At 41.3% G+C, this 23,311-nt stretch overlaps 1 protein-coding gene across 2 annotated transcripts in view; it reads left to right on the top strand.

The window, feature by feature from the left end:
- PREX2 (phosphatidylinositol-3,4,5-trisphosphate dependent Rac exchange factor 2) overlaps window positions 1-23,311 on the top strand; it is a 367,011-nt gene that overhangs the window by 280,503 nt on the left and 63,197 nt on the right. For both annotated transcript variants that reach the window (XM_056522123.1, XM_056522124.1), the window contains exons 27-33: window positions 1,929-2,023; window positions 3,629-3,711; window positions 5,236-5,326; window positions 6,001-6,129; window positions 7,328-7,369; window positions 15,025-15,242; window positions 17,827-17,929. In XM_056522123.1, the coding sequence (XP_056378098.1) occupies window positions 1,929-2,023; window positions 3,629-3,711; window positions 5,236-5,326; window positions 6,001-6,129; window positions 7,328-7,369; window positions 15,025-15,242; window positions 17,827-17,929 (761 nt within the window). The remainder of the gene's footprint in view (window positions 1-1,928; window positions 2,024-3,628; window positions 3,712-5,235; window positions 5,327-6,000; window positions 6,130-7,327; window positions 7,370-15,024; window positions 15,243-17,826; window positions 17,930-23,311) is intronic.

Genomic DNA, 23,311 nt, shown 5'->3' with positions numbered 1-23,311 from the left:
AGTTCACCTATGCCAGATGCTGAACATATGCCAACCCAGCCTAACAGAGATTCCAATAAAATTTTGCATTCATTTATGTCATCATGGTGTCAAGTATACAGGCAACACCAATTCTGCCACACTGGGTCTTTTGAGTTAGAACAAGCACCAGGCTTGTGTTTGTCTTGGCTTAAGAAAGGACCGGTGTAACCATTACACTGCTGCTTGCAAACTGTTCTGATATAAATAAATTAATTGTTTTATCAGAAATTCAGGGACCTAGGATTTTTATAGTAGTATGTGGAACTTCATCATTTTTAGTGAGAGATGGAGGCAGTAATATCTGTTTGCCAGCGAAGAAATTGGAGCAGTACTATTTGTACCAACATTCCAACATCATTTGCAGGGGTAAACCTAGAGGCAAAACTGTCTCTGCAACTAAATCATTTACAGATAAAAATAGACAGGCAGTAATATTTTTCCAAAGCCAAAAATATACATGACAGACCGGCATTATACTACAATATATATATATATATATATATATATATATATATATATATATATGGGAATATGCAAATCAGCTCATTACATCACCTTTTCAGATGTTCCCTGGTATCAGCTTAGCTCCAGTTACGGAATATAAAAAGCTAATCGGGGTTAACGCCAAGCCAGAACTCTCTCTCCAGAAGGAAAGAGCACCCATCTGCAGACAGCTGTTTCGGGGTACTTGCCCCTCATCAGTACAGAGCAGGGTAATCTGGCTTGGCTGAGAGGACGGGCCTTAGAACAACTAAACGGGATGAGTATTTAATTCAGGGAGAGTTCATCACTCCTGGTGTGAAAGCTCCGTCACACCAGGAGTGGTGAACTCTCCCTGAGTTAAATACTCATCCCGTATATATATATATATATATATATATATATATATATTAATAATAATAATTTTATAATAATAATGTTATAATAATAATTTAATAATAATTTTAATAATTTTAGTTCTTTAATAATAATAATTTAATAATAATTGTGAGTGGTGCTCAACAATATCCACATTAAAGCCCATAAGAGAAGAGAACTCTCATGGCACTCACCATAGTGTCAAACACTTTCTTGTTTTATCGTGATCGTATACCAGGAAACAGCTGTTTCACGGCTCACTAACACTAAGTCATGTCCAGGCGGCAGTCTCCTTGTCTGCTTTTCTGTGACCATGATCGCAGTAAAAGAAGAACGTGTTTGATCCTATGGTGCCACAAGAGTTTTCTTCTGTTATGGACAAATATATTTGTGCTTTAATGACTTACAGGGAAAAACAATCTAGGTAGTACTATCTGTGCCAATTTACATATAGTATTGTGACAGTATATGAAAGCAGTAATATCTGTAAACCATTTACAGATAGCAATGGGCAAATATTTATGCCTACATCATTTACTAGAAGAGACAAGAAGTTAGTGATATATGTAAATAAAACTATTCACAATTTACAGGGAAAGACAAGGATACTGTAATATCTGTACCTACATCATTTACAGGGAAAATGAAGCTCGATGTGTGACATTTTGCAGATACTACCATGACAGTACTATTTAAACATTTTACAGATATTTACTAGGAGGCAGTAGTACTATCTGTAAGTAAAATAATTTTAATGGAAAGACACTCACTGTACCTACATTATTTACTGGGAGAGGTAAAGAATCTGTAGCTGACTTCTGTTACCACCAAATTGCCATGAAACCTTAACACAGAGATAGTGATCGCACTTTACATTCTATCTCTAAAATGTTGTTTACATAAAATAAAACAAATGTATACCATGGTTCTGGTTTTACTTATTATTTAGTATTGCTGATAGTTAAATGACAGAATTTTGTAGAAATGATTTTAGAATATTTAGACTTCAATAATAACTTCATATATAGATATGTCTCTTATTCTTATAGTGATTGTAACAGCAACAGAAACTCCATCGCGTCATTCACGAGTGTCTGCAGCAGCCAATGTAGTTCCTACCTTCACAGTGATGACATGGATTCTGGTAAACCCTCATTTTGATTATTTAATTAGTGTCAGATAGTTGAGAAAGTTCATTGATCTGGAACCTTTGTCTATCGCATCATTTTAAAAATCTTGTTGAGTGTTTTGGGGAACTTTTTGGAACTATGTTTTATGATAATTTGTTTATCCAGTTTATTTAATCATCAGAAATCAGTTGAAAAAAGTTTGAAAAAAAATCATGTAAAAAAACTGAGATATCAGTTTTGACTACAGTCAGTTTTGCATAGAAGTAAATTGAGGAACTTTTTCTAGAGGTTCTGACTGAAACAGTGGAGATGTATTACATGTCAGCCATTCATAGAATACCATATATACTCGAGTATAAGCCGACCCCAATATAAGCCGAGGCCCCTAATTTCACCCCAAAAACCCAGGAAAAGTTATTGACTCGACTATAAGCCTAGGGTGGGAAATACATCATCCCCCCCTTCATCATCAAGACCCCCGTCATTAACACCCCCGTCATCATCACCCTGTCATCATCCCCCCCTACATCATCACTGCCTGTCATCATCTCCCCCTTCATCATCACCGCCTGTCATCATCCCCCTGTCATCATTCCACACCCCCCCTTCATCATCACCGCCTGTCAATGCCAGTGGTCTTCAACCTGCGTACCTCCAGATGTTGCAAAACTACAACTCCCAGCATGCCCGGAAAGCCATCGGCAGTCCGGGCATGCTGGGAGTTGTAGTTTTGAAACATCTGGAGGTCCGCAGGTTGAAGACCACTGCGGCCTTCATCACCATCCAGACCCCCCCCCCCCCCTTTAGTTTTCTATTCACCTCCCCTCGGTGGGAAGGAAGGGTGAGCTGTTCCGGGCCATCTATGCAGCAGGGACCGTCCGGTGGGCAGGGTCAGTCGTTCCGGGCTGTCAATTATCACTGGCGGGGCCCTCTTCTCCGCTCTGGGCCCGGCACCGGACTAGTGACATTGCCTTGATGATAACGTACAGGGACGTTCGTCCCTGCGCATGAACGTCCCTGTGTGTCGTCGTCAAGGCAACATCACTAGTCTGGGGCCGGGCCCGGAGCAGAGAAGAGGGCCCCGCCGGTGAAAATGGACAGCCCGGAACGACTGACCCTCCCCACCGGACTGTCCCTGCAGCATAGATTGCCCAGACCAGCTCACCCTTCCTTCCCACCGAGGGAAGGAGAGAAGAAAACTAAAGGGGGGGGGGGGGAGTTCTGGATGATGACGAAGGACGCAGTGGTCTTCAACCTGCGGACCTCCAGATGTTTCAAAACAACAACTCCCAGCATGCCCGGACAGGCGATGGCTGTCCAGGCATGCTGGGAGTTGCAGTTTTGCAACATCTGGAGGTCCGCAGGTTGAAGACCACTAAGAAGGGATTGAAAGGCGGAGAGTTCACTTGAGTATAAGCCGAGGGGGGTGTTTTCAGCACGAAAAATCGTGCTGAAAAACTCTGCTTATACTCGAGTATATACGGTATGTAATAAATTGTAATAAATGGATGGTCTGGGTCCCAGGGATCTTTATGGGACATCATCTATAAAAAATTATAATATTTTATGTTTTTGCTATTTTAGTCATTTTTAACTATATCTAAACATATTTACTGTAGGAGATGAGATGCCTTTAAATGTACGGATTTCTCATGAGAAACAGGACAAATTACACAGCTGCCTAGAACATCTTTTCAGTCAGGTGAGTAATTATTTACATTTTTGTAAATATTTCATTACACTAAACTGTAGGCTTGAGGCTGGTTTCCTACACTGGCAGCTATTCAGTGAGGGTGTGTACCACAGGGGTCTTTATAGGGGGGTTGTCTGTGGCAAAGTCTCCTTCCCTTACCACCAATCCCTTGGGTTGCATCGAGATCCCACTGCCCTGGGGGCATCAAGTAGGGAGACAGGCCAGCTGAGAGGATACCTAATCCTAGTCCTTCTTTGCTGGATAACTCGGCAGCTTTGCTATTGTCCCTAAAGCTCCACAGGTTTTACCTATGCAATCAGATTTGTCAGGAAGGTTGCCGCTATGCATGAATCTGAAATCTTGTGCTTGGAGGTAGACTCCCACTGAGCTGCAGCAGTGAGGTGTTGCTTCTTCTCTGGCCAAGGCCAGAATTTCTTACATGTACTTTGGGCTCCTTTCTTGTCCCTGGGGACTGGAGTGGAGACAAGACTGTCCTTCATTCTGATTGGATGAACGGTTAAATCTAACCAGTTTTACACAGGATTGTGGGTGCAGACATTAACCCCTACATTGCTGTTAAGGACAGTGTATGCAATAAACAAATAAAGACAGAATAAAATGCATTTTCATAGGAAGACTTTAAAGACATAGATTTGAGTTTGGGCAATAGCCACCTGAACAGTGTTCATGGTAGCACAAGGTGACCCTGCTCTGGGACACCACATTTTCCTACTGGTTGTCTGTTGGAGCAAATGCTTTTTCCTCTCAGCATTTCTCCAGCAATGGTAGATGGGTTCCTGAGTGGAGGGCCCTTTTACGATATCCATATGTCCTAAAAGGGAGAACCGTTTTTATATTAGTGTATTTAGAGAGAGGAACATTGGAGATTATTTATGCTAACAGCTCAGTAACATAACCATAACCAATAATAAAAACATTTATTGATAACATTAAAAAACTTTAAGTTGTCACTCTCATTAAAACAAATTTTTGCTATTGCACTCCTTATGGTAAATAAAAAATATTTCTAATATACTTTGTTTAAAAAAATTAAGTTTTCTATGTTTTCTTTGTGCTTAAAAAAGCTCAAGAGCACATTTCCCCCCATCTCATACACAGACTTTGGACCGAAGCCCTAACACAGAAAGTGCAGCCTGAAGTGCTGAGGGGGGTGTGTCCAGCCTCATCCAATCATAGCTCCTCTCACACTTAACTGCCATATGCTGTTGGTTGGACACACCCCCCTCAGCACTCCAGGCTGCATTTTCTGTGTTTGGGCTTCGGTCCAAAGTCTGTGTATAAGATGGAGGAAAATGTGCTCTTGAGCTTTTTTAAGCACAAAGAAAACATAGAAAACTTTTTTTTTAAACAAAGTATATTAGAAATATTTTTATTTTTTTATAGCAAAAATTAGTTTTAATGAGAGTTACCATTTAAGTATTCTGATGCATTCACATTCTTCTAGATAAATTAGGATGCACATAATTTATCTTCCTTAATCAGTTGCATTAAAAATCTTCTGTCTTCCACCAGGTGGAATCAATAACTAATCTTCTAAGAGGACCGGCCGTAGCCAGAGCATTTGAGCAAACGAAATACTTCACACCTGGCCGGAGTTTACAAGGTACAGCTACACACGGTATATCTTCCTATCTCCATTATTGAATAGTCCTAACAATGTGGGATTTTCTACCTTATTTAAAGTACAAGTTGTTAGACTTATGGTGAGCTGGAGGCAAGGCACATAAAGACTATGATTCTAACATTAGAAACACCATATAATGTATGTTTTGCTGCTCCATATATTCCTGCCCATTGAAATGAATGGGTAGCAAAATACACAGCTACGTTTGCTATCCAATGGGTAGGAAAATATGCAGCAGCAAAATACACAGCAACATATGGCAGTGTGGCTCTACCCTAAGAGTGTTGCCAACTGTATTAGAAGATTTTATTATTGTAGATTAAACTGGGAGGCAACTCATTTACAGTGCTGGGAAAAGAATAGAGAAATTATCCTAAGAGATACATAACAAGGGTGATAGGGATACATATGTAGCGCATTTGTAAATTGGTAATTGCATATTTTGCATTCGGAGATGAAGCTTCAAGTTATGCCTCTGTGTTGCAAAGTATGATGACATTGGTGCAACCATACATTTGACCGGCAGGTTGAAGGCATCGTATAAATAGACACTTCAAAGCTATAAAGTAAAGATGATTCATCATGTTAGCACAGATAGATTTATTGTTTATATTGAGATCCGACTATTGGAAATGTCACTCTTGCATCTGCAGAATTTCAGCAGGAAATGGAACCTAAATTAAGCTGTCCAAAGCGGTTACGACTTCACATTAAACAGGACCCTTGGAATCTGCCCAGTAGTGTTCGCATTCTCGCACAGAACATTAAAAAGTTTGTTGAAGGTGAGTTTCCTTTGCAAATTCTAGTTTTTAGATGACAATAAAATACTCGTACATAAGTTGAACTGACTATAATTCAGATATTAGCCCTGCCACTATTAATAGTAACATAGACACCAAATCTTATCTCCTATGCTATGGATAAGGGATAATATGTCCAGGGGCGCAGTACCCCTTTAAAGCAGTAATAAGCATATTGGGTGTTGAAACTAATGGCACCAGGGTTGTAGAAACAAAAATTACAAAGCACACAGATCTGACAGTCATGGCTTTAAATAGATAATGGCAGCTTTCGTTGAAGAGGCCACAGTCCTAAATAAGAAAATAGAAGAACTTCATTTACTCTGTTTATCTATTAGAATGAAGTTATGTCTAAAACTGAGCTGTAGAGACCAAGGTATAGCCATTCTTCCTCTATTTCTTTCATTCTGAAATATGGAAAGCATTTCCTCTCATTTCCATTTATTCTGACTTTAAATAACTCAGAATACACATTTATTTCCATCATAATTCATGGTAACTCAAAGGAGTCGTTTATGATCCAAAAAGCCATGCATGTTCAGTATTCATGATATTAATACTACGTAAGTACCATAATGACCTTCTATGTCAATGGACTAAAGTCCCATCATTTTTCTTTCAAACCTTAAGGGCTCAATTATGGCTTAATCCGGGGGTTTATTGTTGTGAAATACAGAATATTTGCCATATCTGAAAAATGACATTTTATTGCGGTCAGCTGAAAGTATCCTTACAACACTGAAGAATTATTCCAAGAAGAATGCAGCATCAGCTTTTTCTGTAATTTATTTTGATGGCAGGGGAATGATTCTCCAGAAGATTTACGAGCATGTTTATTTTAGCGAAATCCTAAAGCGATTAAAGCAAGTTATCTACTTTCCGCAGTCTAATTTAGCTTATTTCCCATAGCTCCATATCTACAGTTCAAAGAAAATGCCCTAAACTATCAAAAAGTTTCTTATGATTAGCCCTCCATTAAAAGGCGTTGCGCTGATCCTGACATCTAGATAAACAAGATAAAATGAGCTCCAACAAATGCTCAGGACATGTAGAGAGTGCAATCTTGAGTTTTGTTCGGAAATATAACAGCTTAATAAGTAACCAGCCATGTCTCACAAGGATTACATCAAGAAGATGTAGAGAAAAAGGGGTCTAACTCAAAATTTGTCTTTTGTTTTAGAAGTGGAAACACGCATACTGTTGGCTCTGCTGGAATATACAGGTAACAGTGTTGGATGATTTATGTTATTTCTATTACTTAAACGAAAAACAGCAATTAAAAACTGCAAGCTGGGCCACATAAACATTCAACCCGAAGAAACAAGGTACCAACCACAAGAGAATACATCAAAAAATGAACAATGTTATTGATAACATACATAGAAAAGCAGATAAAGAGCATAGATAGGATATCAGACACTAGACTAGGCTCACAGCAGATAAGGTGGTGATGGCAGCTGAAAAACCATGGGTATAAATAAGAACATATGCCAGGGAGGTAAGAAAAGCCGTGTCAACACTCTTAATACAGGTTTACCATACATTAATACTAGACTTATGATTAGAAAAAAGAGACGGCAAATTTTAATGGCTACACATGATGTATACATTACCTACAAACATAAGTAATGAGCTCAAAAGAGAAAAAAAGACATATGAATACCTGCCATGTACACTGCCTGAGTTAAACCACCTGTGTACCCCAACGTACATTTCGCTAGGGCTTCGTCAGGGGGACGCTGCTACTAATTATATTTTCTTACCTCCCTGGCACATGTTTCTGTTTATTCCCATTGTCATCACCACCTTATCTGCTTTGAGTCTAGTCTTGTGCCTGATATCCTTTTTATGTTTTTATCATCTTTTATATTTATGTTTCAATAATATCTGTTCATTATTTGATGTATTCTCTTGTGGTTGGTGCCTGTATTCTCTTGTGTGTTGGTGCTATCAGAAAATTCAAAGTGGAGTCATTACATATCTGTATAGATAGTATTAAGTTAATTGGTATGTAAATTAGCTGTCCTCAAAAAAAAAAAAAGCTGTCTCTCTAGTGCCACCTACTGTAGGTAGCTACTCTGCAAAAAAAAAAAAAAAAAAAATAATAAACTGTCTTTTAAAGGGGAACTCCGGTACAGAGTATGTTTGAATGTAGGGAGTCCAACTGCTGAAACCCCATGATCTCCTGCCCGGTGTTCTGGCTTTCCATGCACAGAGAGGTGTCACACCCCCTCCATGCTTCTCTATGGAACATCTGGAGATACACAAGCTATGTACATGAGGAGAGCGGGGGGTGTCAGGCAGGAGAGAGTGGGGTCCAAGTGGTTGAACCCCTTACAATCGGACACTTATTCCTGTGAATAGGGATAAGAAGTTAAAGAGAATCTGACAGCTAGTTTACCCGCACTAAACCTAATATACTTGGTTATAGTGTTGGTTAACAGCTGTATAATGAGGAGTTACTCACTGAAATCCATTGGGTTGATGCTGCATTGTTCCTTTAGACAACTTTATTACTTATGTGTCCCAGTGCACATTGAAGGCGGGAAGCTGGCTAGCTGAGCTCCCATGTCTCGTCCATATACCCCCATCCCCCCCCTACATTCATATGTATGCATGGCCAATGGGGGAATATGGAAGAGACACCGGAGCTTAGCCAGCCGGCTCCCTGCCTCCAATGTGTGCTGGGGCGCATTAGGAAAAAAGCTGTTCACATGAAGAATGTTGCATTTAACCAACAGATTTTAGTGAGTAACCCCTCATTTTACAGCTGTTCACCTGCACTATAACCCAGTATACTGAGTTTAGTGTGGGTAAACTAGCTGTCAGATTCTCTTTAAGTACAGGAGTTTTCCTTTAAGTGCCACCTATTGGAGGAAGCTATCGTGTATATCAACCTCTGAACCATAGAAGAGCCTTGATACATGACTAATGTGTGTCAGTGAAACCAAAAAGGAAGAGGACCCATCTAAAAATTAAATAATGCTACTTTTATAATATTTTAGATGGCAGTACACCATCTACATGTACTCATGGAAATTCTACAAGTGTCTTAAGGATAAATAAATCTGAAGATCTGAGAACTTGCCGGAATGAATCTTATGAGGAATTGTGTGGGATGCAGGTAGAAGGATGTGGGGAGCAGGGATTCTTAGAATATAGTTATAACATGTATTCATGTGATATTTATTAAACTAGAATATCACTTTTGATTTCTAAGAATAAATAACTAGGAACATCTTGTGGACCGAAGACTCAACAACAAACATTTCCTACTTTTCAAACACCACTGCAGTTTTTGAGTTATGAAGTTATGTGTCTTTTGCACAGAGCTAATATAGGTCCCCATAGTGGTGCATAGGGCCTTATACTGTACATTTATCTGCCCCTGGTTTTATATAGAGGCATGCAGAGCTTTTTATACAAATGACAAAAACAATTGTGGATTTCTCTATCACTTGCTGTATGTACAGAGCTATTCACAACTAGAAGCATACAATTGGCGCTTAACCCCTTAAGGACCGGAGGTTTTTCCGTTTTTGCATTTTCGTTTTTTGCTCCTTGCCTTTAAAAAATCATAACTCTTTCAAATTTACACCTAAAAATCCATATGATGGCTTATTTTTTGCGCCACCAATTCTACTTTGTAATGACGTCAGTCATTTTGCCCAAAAATCTATGGTGAAGCGGGAAAAAAAATCATTGTGCGACAAAATTGAAAAAAAAACGCTGTTTTGTAACTTTTGGGGGCTTCCGTTTCTACGTAGTACATTTTTCGGTAAAAATGACACCTGATATGTATTCTGTAGGTCCATACGATTAAAATGATACCCTACTTATATAGGTTTGATTTTGTCGGACTTCTGGAAAAAATCATAACTACATGCAGGAAAATTAATACGTTTAAAATTGTCATCTTCTGACCCCTATAACTTTTTTATTTTTCCGTGTATGGGGCGGTATGAGGGCTCATTTTTTGCGCCGTGATCTGAAGTTTTTAACGGTACCATTTTTGCATTGATAGGACTTATTGATCACTTTTTATTCATTTTTAAATGATATAAAAAGTGACCAAAAATGCACTATTTTGGACTTTGGAATTTTTTTGCGCGCACGCCATTGACCGAGCGGTTTAATTAATGATATATTTTTATAATTCGGACATTTCCGCACGCGGTGATACCACATATGTTTATTTTTATTTTTATTTACACTGTGTTTTTTTTTTTATTGGAAAAGGGGGGTGATTCAAACTTTTAATAGGGGAGGAGTTAAATGATCTTTATTCACTTTTTTTTTTCACTTTTTTTTTGCAGTGTTATAGGTCCCATAGGGACCTATAACACTGCACACACTGATCTTCTATGTTGATCACTGGTTTCTCATAAGAAACCAGTGATCAACGATTCTGCCGGATGACTGCTCATGTCTGGATCTCAGGCACTGAGCAGTCATTCGGCGATCGGACAGCGAGGAGGCAGGAAGGGGCCCTCCCGCTGTCCTGTCAGCTGTTCGGGATGCCGCGATTAGCCGCGGCTATCCCGAACAGCTCGACTGAGCTAGCCGGGAACTTTCACTTTCACTTTTAGCCGCGCGGCTCAGCTTTGAGCGCGCGGCTAAAGGGTTAATAGCGCGCGGCGCCGCGATCGGCGCTGCGCGCTATTAGAGGCGGGTCCCGGCTTCACTATGACGCCGGGCCCGCCATGATATGACGCGGGGTTACTGTGTAACCCCGCGTTATATCGGAAGAGCAGGACCAAGGACGTACCGGTACGTCCTTGGTCCTTAAGGGGTTAAAGGGGTACTCCGGTGGAAAACATTTTTTTTTTTTTAAATCAACTGGTGCCAGAAAGTTAAACAGATTTGTAAATTAGTTCTATTTAAAAATCTTAATCCTTCCAGTACTTATCAGCTGTTGCATGCTCCACAGGAAGGTTTTTTATTTTTAAATTTATTTTCTGTCTGACCACGGTGCTCTTTGCTGACACCCCTGTCAATGTTAGTAACTGCACAGAGCAGGATAGATTTGCTATGGGGATTTGCTCTTACTCTGGACAGTTCCTGAAATGGACAGAGGTGTCAGCAGAGAGCACTGTGGTCAGACAGAACATAAATTCAAAAAGAAAAGAACTTCTTTTGGAGCATCAGCTGATAAGTACTGGAAGGATTAAGATTTGTAAATAGAAGTACCATATTTTTCGCCGTATAAGACGCACTTTTTCTTCCCCAAAACTGGGGGGAAAAAGTCGGTGCGTCTTATACGGCGAATACACCCCTATCGCGGCGGTCCCTGCGGCCATCAGCGGCCGGGACCCGCGGCTAATACAGGACATCACCGATCGCGGTGATGCCCTGTATTAACCCTTCAGAAGCGGCGATCAAAACTGACCACCGCGTCTGAAGGGAAAGTGACACTAACCCGGCTGTTCAGTCGGGCTGTTCGGGACCGCCGCGATTTCACAGCGGAGGTCCCAAACAGCCCGACTGAATAGCCGGGTTAGTGCTTACAGGACACCGGGAGGGACCTTACCTGCCTCCTCGGTGTCTTCTCCGTTCAGGGATCCCCTGTATGGCCGGCGCTCTCCTTCCTCGTCATCACATCGTCGCGTGCGTAACGACGTGATGACGGCGACGGAGAGCGAGGATACCCGGCCGGCAGCAGAGACGTTCCAGAGCGACGGGGACACGGCGACAGCGATGGAGCGACATCCAGGGCAGCGGTGACGGGTCCAGAGCGGCGGGGACACGTGAGTATTACCTCCTATGCAGTGGTCTTCAATCTGCGGACCTCCAGATGTTGCAAAACTACAACAGCCGTTGGCTGTCCGGGCATACTGGGAGTTGTAGTTTTGCAACATCTGGAGGTCCGCAGGTTGAAGAACACTATTGGGTTAAAAATCTTAATTTTTTTTGATTTTGCACCTATAAATTGGGTGCGTCTTATACGCCGGTGCGTCCTATAGGGCGAAAAATACGGTAATTCACAAATCTGAACAAATAAAAAGGCACACACGTGCACTCACCACTCAGCGGAGACAGTTTGGTGTGGGAGTCTGGTTCACGGGGAGCTGGATCACAGCAACAGCGCAGGTGGTATGGTGCTCAGAGGCTACGTCGGCTGGCGTAGCCTCTGAGCGTCATACCACCTGCTCTGATGCTGTGATCCAGCTCCCCGTGAACTGGACTCCCACACTGAACTGTCTCCACTGAGCGGTGAGTGCACATACGTGCCTTTTTATTTGTTCATATTGATACTTCATACCTTTGTATACGCACCCCGCAGTAGATGTAATAGGTTGCCAAGACCGTGCTGCATCCTAGTTAAGGTGAAGTTGCCTCTTGTGTGCTCTCCCCTTTCTTGTCTCACTATTACCTAATTCACAAATCTGTTTAACTTTCTGGGACCAGTTAATAAAAAAATAAAATAGCTTTCCACCGGAGTACCTCTTTAACAAGGCAGTACAGAGTCACTGCATCTCTACAATACAGAGCCTTACAGAAATCTGTGTATTACCCTAAGGCTTCAATACGCTGCTGTGTACGGATTTGAGCAACTTTGACAAAGGTGAAATTATGATCACTATAGTTTTCCTAATGTTTAGTGGTAAGTACTTTCCAAAAGTGGTCCAGTAACAGGGTTATTAGCGGGCAAGGCTGCGTGATACACACGGGGAGTAAAAGCTAGCATGTCTGGTCTGAACCCACAGAAGAGCTGCAGTAGCAGAAATTGTGAAAAAGAAAATAAATGCTGGCTAAGATGAAATGGTGTCAGAAAGCCGAGTGCATCAAAGCTTTCTGTATATGGGGCAATGTAGCAGCAGATGGTTAGAGTGCCCATGCTGAGCTCTGTCCACTGCTGAAAGCACCTATAATAGGCACATGAGCATCAAAAGGCAGTATGATGCTCTGAGCAACGTTCTGATGGGAAACCCTTTTGTTAAAGGGGTACTCCGGTGGATTTTTATTATTTTTTTTTTAAATCAACTGGTGCCAGAAAGTTAAACAGATTTGTAAATTATACAAAAAAAATAAGGTTGCAGCTGCACTCTTGGTCAAAAAATGGAGGCTCTTTTTGATCAAAATGTGTCCCCCCATCCACCACGCGGAGGTGGCCTCATTTCGGATGGCACCCTAACAAACATTCTGAGCCTAACACTCATAACACTCACCTCTGCTGGGCATATAGCCTCTGACTGGGCATGGTGGCCGAAAGAAGCACGCATTCACGTGTGAAACTGCCGGCCGGCGTAGCCTCTGAGCGCCACAACACCTGCGCTGATGCTGTGAACCAGCTCCCCGTGAACCGGACTCTCATACCGACCTGTCTCCGCTGAGCAGTGAGTGCACATGCGTGCCTTTCTTTTTGTCTATATTTGATACTTCATACTTACGTTTGTGCACCCTGCAGGATATGCTTATATAGGTTGCCGAGACTGCACTGCATCCTAGCCAAGGTGAAGTCGTCTCTTGTGTGCTCTCTCTTTTCTCGTCTTACCACTATTTAGTTTACCAATCTGTTTAACTTTCTGGCACCAGTTGATTTAAAAAAAATATATAAGTTTTCCACCAGAGTACCCCTTTAATGTGGGTGTTACTTTGACACACAGCATCTACCTAAACAGTGCTGCAGACTACGTACACCCCTTAACAGCAATATCATCCCCTAATGGCATTGGCCTCTTATAGCAGGATAATGCTTCCAGGCTACAATTGTTCTCAAATGGTTAAGGAACAGGACAAAGGGTACTAGGTATTGACTTCAAATTCCCCACATCTCAATCCAGAAAAGCAAGTCTAATGCATGGAGATCTCACCTTACAGCTTAAATGACTCAAAGTATCTGCTGCCGACGTCTTGGTGCCAGATAACACAGGACACCTTCAGAGGTCTTGTGGAGTCCATGCCTCCGTGGGTCATAGGTGTATTGGAGGCATGAAGAGGACCTACACTATATATTGCAATTCATCCTTCTAACTTTTAACTTTTAGTGAATTTCAATTCCCCTATGCTTCTCTAATGGACTAGCCCAGACTTATGTTTTATGACTGTGCGTTCAGTTTACGGGCATAATGCAAGTTAGTAGACATGGTAGCCTGTATGCTCTTATTGAGTATATTCCTTGAATATATGTGTTGGTGATATTCCTTGCAGCTGTGCTGCTTATTATCATAGATTTTGATTCCAATGGTTGAGTTTTACTTTTACAGGTCACCCACAACTTAAAGGGGTAGTCCAGTGGTGAAAAACTTATCCCCTATCCTAAGGATAGGGGATAAGTTTGAGATCGCGGGGGGTCCGACCGCTGGGGTCCCCCGCTATCTCTCTGTACGGGGCCCCGGCTCTCCGCCGAGCTAGCGGGTGTCGACCCCCGCACGAGGCGGCGACCGACACGCCCCCTCAATACATCTCAATGGCAGAGCCGGAGATTGCCGAAGGCAGCGCTTCGGCTCTGCCATAGAGTTGTATTGAGGGGGCGTGTCGGCCGCCGCTTCGTGCGGAGGTCGACACGCCCCCTTCCCGCGGGCTGTCGGGGCTCCGTACAGGAGATGGCGGGGGGCCCCAGGGGTCGGACCCCCCGCGATCTGCAACTTATCCCCTATCCTTAAGATAGGGGATAAGTTGTAAACCACTGAGTCACCGCTGGACTACTCCTTTAAGGAATTTGTTATAGAGGGTTAGGATGGAGAAGCGGAAAAATGTTGTATAAAAACAGCATATTTATTATTCGGTAGAGGATGTGTTAGATAAGTTTGTTAGTGACAAAAACCCACCTTTATGCACTTTTTATGTTCATATTCAAGATTGTGTTATTTTATTGCTAGTATTCATAGTAAATCATATCAATAATTACTGACTTTCCCTTATTTGTCTCTGCAGATAGTGAAGTTCAGCTGAGGAGAGATATGGTGTTTTGCCAGAGTTTGGTGGCCACCATCTGTGCCTTCTCTGAACAGCTTATGGCTGCATTAAATCACATGTATGACAGCAATAAAGAATATGAAGTGGAAACACAAGAAGCCAGTAGAAGATGGTTGGAGCAGATTGCTAATGCTGGTGTTCTCTTCCACTTCCAGTCTCTTCTTTCTCCCAATATGGTAATGGATTTTACTCTTCTTCTATATTACTGATATATTGGAACAATTATTATGAATGTCTACTATGATGAAAATATTGATGACCTATCCTAGGGATTGGGTGATGGGGGTACAAACCATCAGTCAGCATTATAGAAGGTTATCAATATTCTATGAGGGTCCAGGCAGATTAAAGAGGTTGCATCCCCTTCATTGTTTACTTAGGGATAGTGGCTTGTCAGTACAAGGAGCTCTTCTAAGCACTGAAGTTGAGTCTTATCCAAGTGATTATGATAAAGCAGCAGTATCAGACAGCCCCAAGGGTATGTATTGGCCTGTGCCTGTGTAAGCCATACATTATAACCTGCACCAATCAGATATTGCTAGCCATCTATATTTGAGTACTCAAACTTTTAGGTCAAATAAAAGGTATATATTGAAAAGTTTTGTCAAACTGAGGTTTTCAATGCATTCGGGAACTTTTTGGGCCTTTTAACTTTTTCACAGTTTGTTCAGGCTTTGTGCTAATTTCTTCTTAAAAATCAAGTTTCCTCCCATAACTCTGCACTCAATCCACTATAATGAGAATGAAAAAACAGAATTCCAGAATATTTTGCAAATTTATTGAAAGGAAGAAACTAAAGTTTTGCATGGAAAAATAAATTCAGACCCTTTACTATAACACTTTAAAGAGGTATCAACTGGCTCCAGAAAGTTAAGCAGATTTTTAAATTACTTCTATTAAAAAATCTCATTCCTACCAGTACTTATCAGCTGCTGAAGTTGAGTAGTTATTTTCTGTCTGACCACAGTGCTCTCTGCTGACACCTCTGTCTGTCTCAGGAACTGTTCAGAGCAGGAGAGGTTTTCTATAGGGATTTGTTCCTACTCTGGACAGTTCCTGAGACAGTCAGAGGTGTCAGCAGAGAGCACTGTTGTCAGACAGAAAAGAACTCGACTTCAGCAGCTGATAAGTACTGGTATGATTAAGATTTTTTAATAGAAGTAATTTACAAATCTGTTCAACTTGAGCCAGTTGATATGAAAAATATTGTTTTTCACTAGAATACCCCTTTACATTTAGCTCTGGGGCCTTCTGTTTCTCTTGGTCATCTTTGAAATGTTTCTACACCTAGATTGGAGTCGCCTTTGGTGAAATCATAGATGTTATTTGGAAAGACATACTACTGTGTATATAAGGTCTCATAGCTGACAATGCATATCAGAGCAAAAAAACAAGTCAGAAGGGGAAAATAAACTGCCTGTAGAGCTCAGAAACTGGATTATATGGGACACAGAACTAGAGAAATGTCCAAACAATCTGCTGCACTAAAAGTTCTGAAGGGTGCAGTGGCCTCCATGATTATTTAATGTAGTTTAGAATAACCAGGACTCTTCCTAGAGCTGGCTAATTCACTAAACTAAGTAATGGGAATGAAATGAGGTGACCGAGAACATAATGATCCAATGAGCTCCAAAGATCTTGTTTACAAATAGGATAAACTCTCAGTTGGTCAGCCATCACTGCAGTACTCAACCAATCTAGGATTTTTGACAAGGTGACCACTCCTCAGTCCTCTCAAACTGTGAGAAACAAGATTCTCTAAAACCAAAATTAAAGATTTGTAAGTGGCATATCTGGAGGAAACCAGACACTGCTTATCACTTGCACAATAGAATCCCTACAGTAGGACATTGTGGTGGCAGCATCCTGCTGTAAGGGTCAACTAAGTTTTGAGTGAAGGGTCTGAATACTTATGTCAAATAAATATTTTAGGTCTTCCTTTTCAATAAATTACAAAGATTTCTAAGATTTCTATTTTGATATTTGTTATTATGGGGTCTGACCGGTGGGACCCACCACGATCTCCTGCCTGGCACCCAGGCTCTCCCCATGCACCGTACGTTCATGTATCTCTGCCTGTCCCATAGAGATACATGGAGGAGCATGACGTCCAGTAGAGAAAGGAGATCATGGGAGGGATCCCAGCAGTTGGACCCTCTCGATCAGACACTTATTCCCTATCCACAGGAAAAGAAAAGATGTCCTGCACCGGAGTACCCCTTTAATAAAAAAAATTGTACAGCTAAACCACCCAAATGATAATTCTTACATGTAAGGGTTTTTGTTACAATTAATCTTGTTTAGGTAATACTTGAAGCACAATGAAGAAAAAGCCCTTAATTGTATTCCTTACAATGGTATGTGCCAATGGTTTACTTTCTGCATAGTTTCTTTTTTTCTGTTATATAAAATGCAATCTATTGTATTGTGGGTTTAGCAGATGTTCTCCATAATGTAGCAAATGTTTCAGCAAACACTATATGAAAAATGAGAGACTGATAGTAGAGTAAATGGCTGCGGCACTTGATAAGCACATGTACCAATTGATGCCTAATGGGAGTATTTATCTTGCATTTCATTGTTCTTGTGCATTCCATTGTACTGCTTCTAAAAAGACCTATAATGGAATATAATTCTTCTAATCTGCATTTCCACACTGCCTTTCATCATGCTCATTGAACCTGTGCTTGGAGGCTAATGTATTCCTTATATGCATTGCACCACTGCTGTGTGTACGTATTGACATGTCTTTTTCTACAGACAGATGAACAAGCGATGCTAGAGGACTCACTTGTGGCCCTTTTTGATTTGGAGAAGGTCATGTTTTACTTTAGACATGCAGAACATGGTCCACAAATTGCAAGTACGTATCATCGTAACTCAATAGGAAGTGTGATGACCTAGAACGTTGTCATTTATATTGCTACAGAAAAAATGACATCTTTCACGCATCTCAGAAGCCTGTAGTGACCCTTGCTTTGTCTAAGGCAGTGATCTCCAAACTGTGGACCTTCAGCTGTTGCACATCTACAACTCCCAGCATGCCCGGACAGCCGTTGGCTGCCCGGGCATGCTAGGAGTTGTAGGTGTGCAAGAGTTGATGGTCCACAGTTTGGAGACCACTGGTCTATCACATCTCCATAAATGTTCGAAAAACCTTCTCAGTCACCAAATAATCCATCTAGTGTTAAACAATAGAAGATCCGAAGGCCAGGAATGCAGCTTCTGCAAGTCAGCAAGTCTATGAGATGGAATTAGGATTATCAGATCCGCTTAAAGTACACAATATGACTCTAAAGGCTCTATACAATGGGGCAATGATTAATCGCAAAAAAGTTCCTTCTAACTAACTGAGCAACTTTATACAAAAAGAAAAAATAGGGACATGTACCGGCGCACCCTGTGCCTTTACCTCGTGATGGCAGGTATAACAAGTGTATATAATATAACTGCTCACCTTGATGTGTTACATTTCGAGCGCAACACCGTCATCAGCCTTAAGCAAGGAGGAAACAGCAACAGCCCGTGTCTGTCTGTGCCCAGCGTCCTGGGTCGGTGTAGCAATGTAGAAATCCGCACTCTTGGTGAGGTTTGGAGGAAAGATACACTTGTCTGGCACTTGCTGGATCTGGAGATAAAGTTGTAAGGATGCCCAAACTCCAGGTGGTTTAGAACAGCGTTCTTTATTATAACAAACAGTTGACAATGCGTTTTGAGGGGATCTGCACCCCTCTTCCCTGACCTGAGGAAGAGGGGTGCAGATCCCTTTGAAACACAATGTCAACTGTTTGTTAAAATAAAGAACGCTGTTCTAAACCACCTGGAGTTTGGGCATCCTTACAACTTCGTCTCCAGATCCAGCAAGTGCCAGACAAGTGTCCTTTTCCCCCAAAACTAACTGAGCAAGACACTTCAGTACTCCGGTGGAAAACTTTTTTTTTATAATCAACTCGTGCCAAAAAGTTAAACAGATTTGTAATTTACCTTTATTTAAAAATCTTAATCCTTCCTGTATGCTCCAGAGGAAGTTCTTTTCTTTTTTACTTTCTTTTCTGTCTGACCACAGTGCTCTCTGCTGACACCTCTGTTCATATCATGAACTGCCCAGATCAGGAGAGGTTTGCTATAGGGATTTGCTCCTTCTCTTGACAGTTCCTGACACAGACAGAGGTGTCAGCAGAGAGCACTGTGGTCAGACTGAAAAGAACACCCAACTTCCTCTGTAGTATACAGCAGCTGATAAGTACTGGAAGGATTAAGATTAAATAGAAGTAATTTACAAATCTGTTTAACTTTCTGGCCCGAGTTGATTTAAGAAAAAATATTTCCACTGGAGTACCCCTTAAATGGGTTGTGCAGGGACATAACTTTTATTTACATATGTCTAGGGATGCATTACAAATGGTGCAAAAAATGTGACTCATACTCATCACTTCCTAGTTGATTCATCTCAGCAGGAGCTGCCCTCTGAGCCAATCACTGACTGAGGTGGAACACCACTGTGGCCAGTGATTGGCCAAGCAGGTAGGTCCTGCTGAGACCTCTCATCACAGGAATCTGTGGAAATGAGCAGGAAATGTAAGGTGTCAGAATGACATCTGTGGGGGATAGGGTAGAAGAGTATGTCTTCTTTTTAATTTCTAACATGCCCCCAACCATATGTAGAAATGTATGTCCCCAGACAACGCTTTCAGCGTAAATATGCTTTATTATAATTTAGATATAAATATATAATCTGATAGATAGATAGATATAGAAAGAATAGCGGAGCAGCAGCAGCACAACCAAAAATAAAGAAATAAAGTGGTTCAAGTGGCCAATAGACTCCGGTCACAGGTCCAAAATCCGGACAAAAAACAGTATGGCTGCAGCACTCAAAATGAGGTGAAAAACAAGTTGGTAACTTTATTCCATGGTAAAAATCAGATGCAACGTTTTGGCTTTTCGGCTGCCTGTGCAGCCTTTTTTAAGCTTGATAGATAGATTGGTAGATTGGTAAATATTCTATTATAATCAAACCTGTCAGTATGTTTATTTTCTAATACATTTATAATACTGAAATTGTGTACAAGAGGGGCACTTATGTTAGTATATACAGTGGGGGGGAAAATTTAGTCAGCCACCAATTGTGCAAGTTCTCCCACTTAAAAAGATGAGGTATACCTATGATGAAAATTACAGGCCTCTCAACTATGAGAGACAGAATGAGAAAGAATTTATTTGCAAATTATGGTGGAAAATGAGTATATGGTCAATAACAAAAGTTAATCTCAATACTTTGTTATATACCCTTTGTTGGCAATGACAGAGGTCAAACGTTTTCTGTATGTCTTCAAAAGGTTTTCACACACTGTTGCTGGTATTTTGGCCCATTCCTCCATGCAGATCTCCTTGCTGGACAACACAGACTTTCAACTCCCTCCAAAGGTTTTCTATGGGTTGAAATCTGGAGACTGGCTAGGCCACTCCAGGACCTTAAAATGCTTCTGATGAAGCCACTCATTCGTTGCCAGGGCGGTGTGTTTGGGATCACTGTCATGCTGAAAGACCTAGCAACATTTCATCTTCAATGCCCTTGCTGATGAAAGGGGTTTTCACTCAAAATCTCACGATACATGGTCCCATTCATTATTTCCTTTACATGGATCAGTCATCCTTGTCCCTTTGCTGAAAAACAGCCCCAAAGCATGAAGTTTCCACACCCATGCTTCACAGTTGGTATGGCGTTCTTTGGATGCAAATCAGCATTCTTTCTCTTCCAAACAAGACGAGTTGAATTTTTACCAAAAGTTCTACTTTGGTTTCATCTGACCATATGACATTCTCCCAATCCTCTTCTGGATCATCCAAATGCTCTCTAGAAAACTTTAGACGGGCCAGGACATGTACTGGCTTGAGCAGGGGGAGATATCTGGCACTGCACAATTTGAATCCCTGATGGTAGCCTTTGTTACTTTGGTCCCAGCTGTCTGCAGGTCATTCACTAGGTACCCCCCCCTTTTAATCATTTAGACACCACAGGGTGAGATCGTGCGAGGAGCCCCAGATTGAGGGAGATTATCAATGGTCTTGTATGTCTTCCATTTTCTAATAATTGCTCCCACATTTCTTCACACCAAGCAGCTTGCCTATTGCAGATTCAGTCTTCCCAGCCTGGTGCAGGTCTACAATTTTGTTTCTGGTGTCCTTCGACAGCTCTTTGGTCTTGGCCATAGTGGAGTTTGGAGTGTGACTGTTTGTAGACAGGTGTCTTTTATACTGATAACAAGTTGAAACAGGTGCCATTAATACAGGTAACGAGTGGAGGACAGAGGAGACTCTTAACCCCTTAAGGACTCAGGGTTTTTCTGTTTTTGCACTTTCGTTTTTTCCTCCTTACCTTTTAAAAATCATAACCCTTTCAATTTTCCACCTAAAAATCCATATTATGGCTTATTTTTTGCGTCGCCAATTCTACTTTGCAGTGACATTAGTCATTTTACCCAAAAATGCACGGCGAAACGGAAAAAAAAAATCATTGTGCGACAAAATCGAGAAAAAAAACGCCATTTTGTAACTTTTGGGGGCTTCCGTTTCTACGCAGTGCATATTTCGGTAAAAATTACACCTTATCATTATTCTGTAGGGCCATACGGTTAAAATGATACCCTAATTATATAGGTTTGATTTTGTCGCACTTCTGGAAAAAATCATAACTACATGCAGGAAAATTTATACGTTTAAAAATGTCATCTTCTGACCCCTATAACTTTTTTATTTTTCCACGTACGGGGCGGTATGAGGACTCATTTTTTGCGCCGTGATCTGAAGTTTTTATTGGTATGATTTTTGTTTTGATCTGACTTTTTGATCACTTTTTATTAATTTTTTTATGTTATAAAAAGTTACCAAAATACGCTTTTTTGGACTTTGGAATTTTTTTGCGCGTACGCCATTGACTGTACGGCTTAATTAATGATATATTTTTATAGTTCGGACATTTACACACGCGGCGATACCACATATGTTTATATTTTTACACTGTTTTATTTTTTTTATGGGAAAAGGGGGGTGATTCAAACTTTTATTAGGGAAGGGGTTAAATGACCTTTATTAACTCTTTTTTTTTACTTTTTTTTTGCAGTGTTATAGGTCCCATAGGGACCTATAACACTGCACACACTGATCTCTCATCCTGATCACAGGCGTGTATTAACACGCCTGTGATCAGCATTATCGGCGCTTGACTGCTCCTGCCTGGATCTCAGGCACGGAGCAGTCATTCGTCGATCGGACACCGAGGAGGCAGGTAAGAGCCCTCCCGGGGTCCGATCAGCTGTTCGGGACGCCGCGATTTCACCGCGGTGGTCCCGAACAGCCCGACTGAGCCGGGATACTTTCAGTTTCACTTTAGAAGCGGCGGTCAGCTTTGACCGCCGCTTCTAAAGGGTTAATACCGCACATCGCCGCGATCGGCGATGTGTGGTATTAGCCGCGGGTCCCGGCCGTTGATTAGCGCCGGGACCCACGCGATATGATGCGGGATCGCGGCGCGATCCCGCTTCATATCGCGGGAGCCGGCGCAGGACGTAAATATACGTCCTGCGTCGTTAAGGGGTTAAAGAAGAAGTTACAGGTCTGTGAGAGCCAGAAATCTTGCTTGTTTGTAGGTGACCAAATACTTATTTTACTGAGGAATTTACCAATTAATTCATTAGAAATCCTACAATGTGATTTCCTGTATTCTTTCCCCCCATCCTGTCTCTCATAGTTGAGGTATACCTATGATGAAAATTACAGGCCTCTCTCATCTTTTTAAGTGGGAGAACTTGCACAATTGTTGGCTGACTTAATACTTTTTTTCCCCCACTGTACTGTACATTTGGCACTACAGTATATGCAGCTACTGTCCTAATACAGGTAAAATAGGTAACAGTATTGCTAGACTATAGAGGTGCAGCAGGTAACATCTAAAGGGGTACTCCCTGGAAACCTTTTTTTTTAATCAACTGGTGCCAGAAAGTTAAACAGATTTGTAAATTACTTATATAAAAAAAAATCTTAATCTCCAGTACTTTTTAGGGGCTATATACTACAGAGGAAATGCTTTACTTTTTAGATTTCTCTGATGTCATGACCACAGTGCTCTCTGCTTACCTCTGCTGTCCATTTTAGGAACTGTCCAGAGCAGGAGAAAGTCCACATAGTCAACATATGCTGATCTGGATGGTTCCTAAAATGGACAGCAGGGGTCAGCAGAGAGCAC

The sequence above is a fragment of the Hyla sarda genome, chromosome 5 (assembly GCF_029499605.1).
Source record: "Hyla sarda isolate aHylSar1 chromosome 5, aHylSar1.hap1, whole genome shotgun sequence".
NCBI classification, from domain to species: domain Eukaryota; kingdom Metazoa; phylum Chordata; class Amphibia; order Anura; family Hylidae; genus Hyla; species Hyla sarda.
Note: the sequence above shows the minus strand (reverse complement) of the source record. Positions and strands in the feature narration are given on the sequence as shown.